This window comes from Trypanosoma grayi (assembly GCF_000691245.1).
Source record: "Trypanosoma grayi strain ANR4 Tgr_713_V1, whole genome shotgun sequence".
In the NCBI taxonomy this organism is placed as follows: domain Eukaryota; phylum Euglenozoa; class Kinetoplastea; order Trypanosomatida; family Trypanosomatidae; genus Trypanosoma; species Trypanosoma grayi.
Window position 1 is genome coordinate 1 of NW_008826332.1, and position 8987 is coordinate 8987.

The 8987-nt window shown below is 57.7% G+C and overlaps 3 protein-coding genes across 3 annotated transcripts; all 3 read right to left on the minus strand.

Moving 5' to 3' along the window:
• Window positions 1–47: 47 nt before the first annotated feature.
• DQ04_07131000 (UDP-sugar pyrophosphorylase) lies at window positions 48–1865 on the minus strand (the record flags this gene model as incomplete). Its single annotated transcript, XM_009315030.1, has 1 exon — window positions 48–1865. One exon carries the CDS (start codon window positions 1863–1865, stop codon window positions 48–50), a length of 1818 nt encoding a protein of 605 aa, XP_009313305.1.
• A 381-nt stretch (window positions 1866–2246) lies between these two features.
• DQ04_07131010 (putative 5-3 exonuclease XRNB, putative,exoribonuclease 2) lies at window positions 2247–5153 on the minus strand (the record flags this gene model as incomplete). Its single annotated transcript, XM_009315031.1, has 1 exon — window positions 2247–5153. One exon carries the CDS (start codon window positions 5151–5153, stop codon window positions 2247–2249), a length of 2907 nt encoding a protein of 968 aa, XP_009313306.1.
• A 792-nt stretch (window positions 5154–5945) lies between these two features.
• On the minus strand, window positions 5946–8720 carry DQ04_07131020 (hypothetical protein; the record flags this gene model as incomplete). The annotated part of the gene is made up of 1 exon (XM_009315032.1): window positions 5946–8720. The coding sequence occupies one exon, from the start codon at window positions 8718–8720 to the stop codon at window positions 5946–5948; it is 2775 nt and encodes a 924-aa protein (XP_009313307.1).
• Between the last annotated feature and the right edge of the window lie 267 nt (window positions 8721–8987).

Below are 8987 nucleotides of genomic sequence, written 5' to 3' on the forward strand. Positions count from 1 at the left end.
TTTGCATCTTTTAGTTGCGTCGTTTTGTTTCTGCCCTTTCCATCGCATCAAAGCTTTGCATAGTGGACTCTCTGGGTCTCGTGCTCCTCAAACACAAATCCGCGGATGTTGTCGACCTCCTTGGTGTCCTCTCCCGCACGTGTCGGCCGTACCGTCCAGCTGGCGTTCTTCACCGTCATTCCGCGAATAACAAGCGGTGGCGCCCGCTCGTCCGTCGGGCCAGTGAGGCGCAATGCGCCATCGAGGTCGAGGCTCTCGATGCGCACGCGTCCCTCCACGATGAGAACACTCCGTGCACTCACCTTCACGTTTTGCGGGTGCGGCAGCAGAAGCTGCGAGATCTCTGCGAGCGACGCCCCCATCGCGACAACGTCCGCAACGATAACTGGGAACAGCCGCACCTTGATTGTACCACTCACCTCGACATCACACGCGTCATCGGGTCGTGACGGCAGCGTTAGTCCGGCAGCATGCAGGCGAAGTCGCATTGCCTCGTAGAAGCTCTCCTCACCTGTCGTTGCGCAGTACGCCGCCAGCCCCTCCTTTGTCTTCTTGATGCCGTCCTGCAGAGCGTTTTTCACTGGCTGGTACGTGAAGCGTGTGAAAGTTGTCCCCCCCACACGGTGCACCGCCGGTTTGAAGAGCAGCGCAACGTCCTGCATAAGCGATTCAATGCGACATGGCTTAAACATCGTTTTGGCCTCGTCTGTGTACTTGGGGTTTATGAACTCGGGAACCGCACCGTGCGACTCCGCCAGCAGTGGTACGTAGTCGGTAAGTTTCAGCAGCAGTGTGTTGATGCTGCCTGGGAAAGGCGAGTATGGCGAGTTGGGGGCGGCGCAGTCCCCACCGTTCTCCCACAGTGAGGCCGCCACAGCCTCAAACATGTTGTACTCAATGTTCACCGTGTGCGACACGTTGGCGCCGCGTGAGCGCACGTCACAGAGAAGTCCAATAGCCTCCTTTGGCTGCCGGGGGATGCACGTGAAATTCATCGCCAGCCGCTCCCGCTCACTGATCGCGAGGCTCACTGGAATTGTCAGTGTTGCAGTGACGTTGGTGTCCTGCATGAAAACGATGTAGGTGTAGCCCTTCTGCAACCATATATCCACGAGACGTCGCCCCGTCGTCGCCTCGAGTGCCTGATACAAGAGAGAGTGAACGTCACCGTGGCCGTGCGGCTTCCGCAGCAGTTTGCCGTCCTTCACGGCAAGGTGTGCGGCGGTGTCGGTGAAGCAGAACACCGTCCCCTGTTTCACGAGGTGCACGTTCTGCATCCCGTGCGGTACCTCCCGCAGGAGCGCCTGTGTCTGCTCATGGGTGTCATCGGAGGTCATGATCACAAATGGCGCATCGGGCCCCGCCACGTGCTTCACCCACGCAAAGTAGTACACCAGGTAGCAGCGGTGCGTTGCCGACTCCACTGGCAGGCCAACTTTAATGCCGGAGTACCCCAGCCTCTCACCAAGCCCGCCGGCCACCAGCACGAAGACGCTCTTCTTGAGAAGACCCAAGCCCTCCTGTTCCATGCTCACCAACTCCTCACTGCGTTCGAAGAGCGATGGTGCAGCGTAGGCGTACAGTGGCTTCTCAAGCGACACTATATCCTGCTTCGTGTTCCCAGACTCCGCGAGAAGGCGGCGGCCGTTGCACACATACTGCTCGACGCCACCGTTATATTGGCGCGCGAACGCGTACAGCTCTGTCAGCACTCGCTTCTGCTCTTCTGTGTACGCCTCTGGGGCGCCGGGCCATCCCTTAAAGAGGTGCGACTGATCAAACTCTGCTCCCTCGAGTTTCACGCGTAACGCGTGCAGCTCCTGAAGCGAAGGTGTTGCATTTGTCACGGCCTGAGACACTTGCATCCCCTTTGCTGTTGGTATTCTGTTTCGAGTCTTGCTAATATATGCTCACACGTTTTGTTATGCGTTGGTTCTGTCCCTTATTTCTTTTTGTTTTGCGTCTTTATATTTTGTCGATCTCCCTGAAACCGGGAGAAGCAAACAAACCAACACGAGAAAAAGGAGAGAGCTGTGAGGAGGAGGTGAAGCAAGACGTCAACGAAGCCAGGAGATACACACACACACACACACACACACACACAGAGATGCATACATACACACCAGAGATTTACACATACTTACGTATGCCTGCGTGCGTAGCTGGAGAGGGTGTATGAATAGGTAAATAGATAAGAAAGTAAAGAAAGTAAATGCACCGCAGAGAAACGGTCATCGGATACTCCCCTAAATTTCTGTGTCCGCTTCTGTTCGGTCCAGCACAAGACCAACAGTCTCTATATATGGCGTGTGATCGGGATCGTACACTGGCGGCGTCGCAGTCCGTGTGTTGCTGAATACGGCCAGGCACCGGTGCTCATCAAACGGCGCGCGGCAGACAAAACACTTGTCCCTGAGCGCAAAATTGAGGCAAAGGCAGTCAGCACAGAGCCAATCAACATACGTCATGGGAATGTTGTTGCGTCGGATGCCGCTCCCGTTGACAGGGTCGTGCACAGCAATGCCAATCACGAAGGTGAGCGCTATGCCAACCAGGTTCACCGCCAAAACCTGAAGAGGGTGCAGCATTGTCCACGGCAGCACTGCCAAGGCCGTCAGCACCGAGGCCGCCGCAAGACCCGCAAAATAGGCCGCGAGTGACGGGCCCTTGTTGATCAGCGTGACGCCGCTGTTGGTTTTCGCGCCCTCTACTTCCTCGCGTCGCTTGCGGTGTGAGCGGCGCTCGCGTCGATAGGGGTTTCCGGTTGTGTCGCAGGTGACCCACGGGATGGCGACGGTGGACGAGTACGTCTTGGGCCGCCCACGCTCCGGCGGGCTGTCACGCAATCGCACGCACGTCACGCCTTCGTGCTGCACACCCCACAGAGCGGCATCCTTTGCGCTGAGCTCGCTCTCGTCGCCATGCAGGTTGAATGTCGTCGTTTGTGAACTCAACACGAGATGATAGTCAAGCTGCTCCAATCGCTGCCCTTCCTCTTCGGTGAGCTGCTGCCGTACAGCCTCTACAAGCTGATGGAGACGCGCCACGTTAGCGAAGGGTAGCATCACAGCGGCGAGGTACTCCTTCCCGAAGGCGGAGGTGTAGTCGATGCGCCATGTGGTGGGGAACGTTTCGCGCAGCTCGTCTGGTGGAGCCAGCATAACGTTGCCCACCACAGGCGGCAGCAGTGCGTGGCTCGTCGGTGGCAGAATGCACAGCAGTTGCACCAATGTGTCTGGTGGTGTCGTCTCGAGCGGTGGCGGCGGCAGTCTTGCCAAGTCACAATTCTGCAGAAATGTCGCTAAATCTGCTGCAAAGGGTGCGTGGTGGAAAGGGTAGTACCACGACCAGCTACACGTCGCCGAATTGCCGCTGTAGTAACGCCAGACGAAGCGGAGCCCTTCAACGTACTTTGCACACGCCTCGTCGATGTGGCTAGCGAGGCCTGTAGAGGCGAGGTACGGCTTTCGCCACCGTTCATCCACCGCTGAGGAGAGCGGCGCCGCGGTCTCCTGCAGCGTCATGGCCTCTTGACTCAGTTGGAAGCGGCGGAAATGTACTGCCTCAATTTTCGCGTACGATTGAAGCAAGCGCCTCAGCTGCGGCAGATTGATCTCGTGATTGCCCGCCGTCAGGAAGCCATACGGCAGCACCTCCGTCACGTACAATTCCAGTAGGTTGTCGAGAGCACTCTCTCCGCAGAAGACACTAGGAAGCCGAGGGAGGAAGTCGTTCCCCATCAGCATCGCCAACACAATTACATCGTCAATAACCTTGCTGTTTGCATTTGAGGCACATGGTCGGAACTTTCGCCAGTCGGAACTTTGGTGTTGCTGTTGGTGCTTCCGCTCGTCGGAAAACAAACTTCTCAAAGCCCCGTCGGCGCATCCAGCGTGACGGCAGAAGTGGTATCCGTTCGCCGAGACAAGTAGCTCTGGGCTAAATGCCTCCTCACTTGCCGGCGAAAACCCCTTCATCTGGCAAAGCCCATTCAACTCCGACATGAGGCATGAGCCCACGGTGTCAATTTCGAAGTACTCGTACGATTTGTTCGGTTTTATTGCCGCCGCTGCAGCTGCTCTCCCATTCTTGTTATTGCTCCTGGTGCTTTCACTGTCATCAATTACACCAAATTCCCCGTCTTCCACCTCGTCATCTCCTCCTTCATCGGTTTGGGTGTCTCGAGTGTCACCCGCCCCTTTCTTCCACCTCTGCCGCTTCTCTTTTCCAGACTTGGCATTGTAGGGGTTTCGTTTCTTGTCACGTAAAATGAAAACGTGTGGAATGTGCAGCGAGAGTGCGAGAAATATCAAATCGGCATCGAGTCCGGCAATCACGTGCGCTCCTTTGCCGTTAAAGCCTGGGTACGACGATTGTGTGCGCAGGAAGTCAATGATCTTATGCTCGCCCTCGCCTGGTGTTTGGGCGCTAGACACCACCACACGTGTTCGCGTCCAGAGCGGGTCGTCACCTGCGAGTCTCTCCTGCACCATTTCAAGAACGGAAGCCGCGACCTTCGCCATGAAAGCGGTGCCTGGACTGATGCAGTTGCTGTCGAAATCCTCAGCCTTCACAGTGTCTTCAACGAGCCCCTCCATTGCGGCGAAGATATCATTTTTACCGCCATCATTCTCGCTGTTGTTGATATGTATCATGTCGTTATTCACGTCAAGCGTGACGTCGCCAACTACAGCGGCCCCCGCCACCTCCTCCGCGGGGCTCCGCTCCTCACCCAGCGTCACACCGCCGTACAGTGCGTCCTGCAGCAGTGACTGGCGCACGCCATCCAGCTCGTCATCGACCTGTGCCATCTCGTGCGGCTCGAATTCTTGCACCACCTCCTCGACGATAGCTACGCTGGGGTTTGTCGCCTTCGCGCGGCCCATGTACCGCCGCGCACGCTGCTGGTTCATCTTCGCTCGCGGCGCCACACCGTCTGTGGCGATGTAGATCAACTCGCGCGGCCGCACCGTCGCCACGAGCACCTCCACCTCGCGGCAGATGCACTGCAGTTTCTCACTCTCTGAGCGTTGTACCACCGAGGCGTCCTCATCGCTGTGGCAGCACGGGTGGATGAGGCCGTTGAGGTCAATGTAGAGGCCATGGGTGACAGCTGGAGAGCTGCTGCTGGCCATCGCGGGGTACTTTTTCATTAGCCATGCTGCAAACCTTGGAACGCCCATAGCTGCAGCAACGCGTATGACTTGCTTGATGCCAAAAATAAATAAATAATAATGAAAATAAACACTCTGCACATGTATTAATGAAAGAAAGGTATATAAATGGGGGAAAAGAAAGTAGGTACGCATCCATGAATGTATCTACGCATGTTTGTTGTGCCTGAGAGAAGGGGATGAAGGGGAATAGCCAGCGGCTCTGTGCGGCTGTCCGCTGGTGCATAGAAGCATCAAATCTCTTCCCCAGTTTTATCGCATTCTCACTCGCCACCAGCACAGAAGGCACACGCTCTAAATAATCATACAGGATGCACATATTGTGGAAGGGAAAAGAAAGAAAGTGGGTAAGTGTATGCGTCCCAAAAAAAAAGTGAGAGTGAGACTAAGGGATGAAGAGGTGAGTGGGGGTACAGTACGAAGGCGGAAGAGTGTCCAGAATGAAGTGTGTGCGCTTGCATGTATATAACGGCAACACACGCAGACAAACAGACAAACAGGAAAGGTAAAAAAAAACACGACAAAAGAAAGGGGAGTTGAAGGCAGACACCCTCTCGTGTCTAGTCCACAGAAGCAAGTCGCCGCGAGATAGTGCTGCACGATCACAGTACAATTCAAACACTCGCATAAAGACTCCTATATTACACACAAATACATGCACATCTATTCATAAGTAGAGGTTATTCTTTACAGCCTGGGTATAGGCGCGCGCGTGCGTGTGTGGGTCTCTTTGTGGGCCTGTATGTGTATGTGTTCAGGAGTGACGTGGCCTCACGACGGGAGCCGCTGCTGCTCCTCCAGCCATCGCTCAACACCACTGGGCCTGGCATTGGACCACGCCCTCACCGCATCCATGTGTCGGTTGCTCTGACCGGCCTCCTGACGTGGACGCGGGCGGTGCGTGTGTGTCGACGCAGTGGTGTTGGGGGTGGCAATGTACGACTCCAACAGCTGCGTGTTGGCAAGCATGCTATTCAGAAGCCCAATAAGCCGCCCTGTGCCACCATTATCATTACCACCACCAGCAGAGGCAATATTAGCCAAACCCCTACCATTACAACTACTACCACCAGCACCAGCACCAGCAACAGCAACAGCTGTGTCGGTGACCGCAGTAGGGTTTGCAGGCCTTGGGTTTATCGCACGCCTGTAGCGCAACTCGCGCTCTCGCAGCCATAAGGAGGCGCGCTTCAATTCCAGCACATCACGGTTAAGCTGTCGTGCCTTTTCTTCCAGTGCCACTTTCATTTGACGCAGCACAACCGCGTGATCACGATTGTGTCGTCGGCGGCAATCCTCCATGTCCTGCAGCCAAATCTCCCGCGCTCGCTCTATACGTACCTGTTGCGCACGCACCTCATCCTTCTTCTCCCGCACCAGAAGCGCGGCGCGGAAGAGACGATCCTCATAGACAACGTCCTGCTGAGAGGGAGTGGGCAATGCCGCGTTTGCCGCCAGCCTAGCTCGCGCCGATGTGTCGTTGCTTTCTTGCCACGGGAGTGTCGGCGCTCCACCGCCAGTGTCAAGCCACGAGAACGGCCGCGTCGGACTCGGTCGCGCACTGCTAGAGAGACTATTAATAGGGAGAATAGTAGACAAGGTACGGTTCAGCAGAGGCGTAGAGGCATCCACTTGTAGCATCTGTTGTTGTTGTTGTTGCTGCTGCTGCTGCTGCTGCATGGGGCGCGGTGTCTGCAGTAGCGACTCATGGCGTCCCAGTGCTTGTGCCGGCGTCGGCACAGTCGGAGGGCGCTGCGACGCCGCAGCGGCGGTGGCGGCCTTCGCCTGCACCTCCTCCCGTCGCTGCTGCAGCTCCGCCTGTGCAGCATGTACACTCGCCTGCAGCGCGTCAATTCGTGCCTGCATTCGCTGCCGCAGCTCACCCTCGCGCTTCGCCGCCTCCTCCATCGCTACCTCGTCCACCTTCAGCACAGGATTCTCCGGGCTCGGAGACGGCGTCGGGAGTGTCAAGCTCTGTGGCAACTGCTGCGCCGCGAGCGCCTCCGCCTCTGCTGCGATGGCAGCCGCTGCGCTGTCGAGGCGCTGCCTGTGCTGCGCCGCCTGCGCCTCACGGAACTGCACGAGCTGCGCCTTTACCTCCTGCAGCCGCTTTGCACGGTATGCATCCACTGCCTCCTTCATTTCCTTCGCCAGCGCTGACTGCATGTCAGCCAACTTCTTCTCAAACTCGCACGCTTGTGCCTCCTTCGCCGTGGCGACGGCGGCGCTGATGCGCTTCTTCTGCTCCGCCTCACTCGGCATCGCCACCGATGGCGCGCTCAACAACCCGGGCGCCGACGGCACTGGCTGCAGCTGCGGCATCGTCAGCGTCGGCTGCGGGTTTGCTGCCAGCCACGCCTTCTGCCGTTCCTGTACCTTTTCTTGGTAGCCGGGAGCCTGGCGCAGGTCAAAGAGCTTCCGCTCACGCAGCGCCTTCTCGTGTTCGCTACGTATGAGCTCCATCGCATGTGTATGCTTTGTGTCTAGGTTTCGCGATGCCACGTCGAAGCGGCGTTGCTCTTGCACAGCAGTTGTCGCTGTCGTAGATGAGGTGCGGTTGCCGGTCTTACTGTTACTGCTGATGCTACTGTTATTGCTACCACCCGCATTGCTGGGCGCCCGTGTCATTGTGCTGGACCTTTCGCATGCCGCTCGTCTCGCTGCCACCAGCCGCTCTGTCTCCTCAGCGTAACGCGTCGTTCTTTCCTCTAGTGCCTTCTTGAGCCGCGCCTCCTCCTCCTCCATCTGCTTCTTCTGTAGAGCTGCCTTGGCCACCGCATCCTGTGGTTGTGCCGCAGCAGCAGCAGCAGCTTTGATCTCCTGCTGCTTCGCTGCTTTTGCAGCCTCCAGCTTCTCCACTCTGACGGTGTAGTCACGACGCAACTTGTCAAGTACGGCAGCTTCCTCAGCGGTTGCCTTCTGCACTGCCGCCTCGTACGCTTGCTGCGCCTCCGCCACTTCGCCAGCAACAGCAACATTTGCAACTGGCATAGCCTTTGAGGCGTCGGCCGCGGCCGCAGTGCGTCGAGCAGATGATGCATTCTGTTTGGCCAAAAGCTCCTTTTCCAACTTGTCTTGTGCCACCCGCAGTTCCTTTTCATAAGTGTCGACGTTTTCCTTCACGTTGCGTGATAATCTTTCAGTCTCCTCTCTCAGCTGCTTTGCGTAGTCCTCAGCCAGTTTGGCCTTCTCCTTTTCCAGCGCGGTGGCGGATGCCGCACGCTGCTGCTTCATAGCCTCTGTTTGGCCTGTTTGTAACTTCTCTTTCGCCTCCACCACACGCTGCTGCAGCGCGCTCTCCAGCGCGACCCGCTCCTGTTGCAAACCACGCCGCAGCGCCGCCACACGCTCTTTCGCCTCCGCGTGCTGCTTCTCCAACGCTCGCCGCGCCGCCTCCAACTCCGACTCTGCATTCTTCTGCACGCCCTGTGCATCCTGCTGCCGCTCCAAAGCGATTTTGCGCTCGCCGTCTTCGCTCACCTTTCTCCGCGTCGCTTCCAACGTCGCACGCTCCTCAGCCACCTGCCTCTCGTGCTGCAGCCGCATTGCCCGCCGTCGTGCGTCGATATCATCATCAATGCGCTGGCGTATGTGCGCCTCGACCTCCTTCACACCCTCAGGCGGCTTTGTGTGCCGCCCCAACGCTCCACTGCCGAGGCCAACGCCGCCACCACCCTGGCCGCCGCCGCCACCAAGACCAAAACGCGTGAGTGGGGCATTGCCCTTCACGGATGTCAGCAAGCCGCTTACGTCAGGTGCGACGCGCCGCGCCGCCTCTGGTGTGCCCAACGCGCCCAGCCGGCCGAAGCGCAT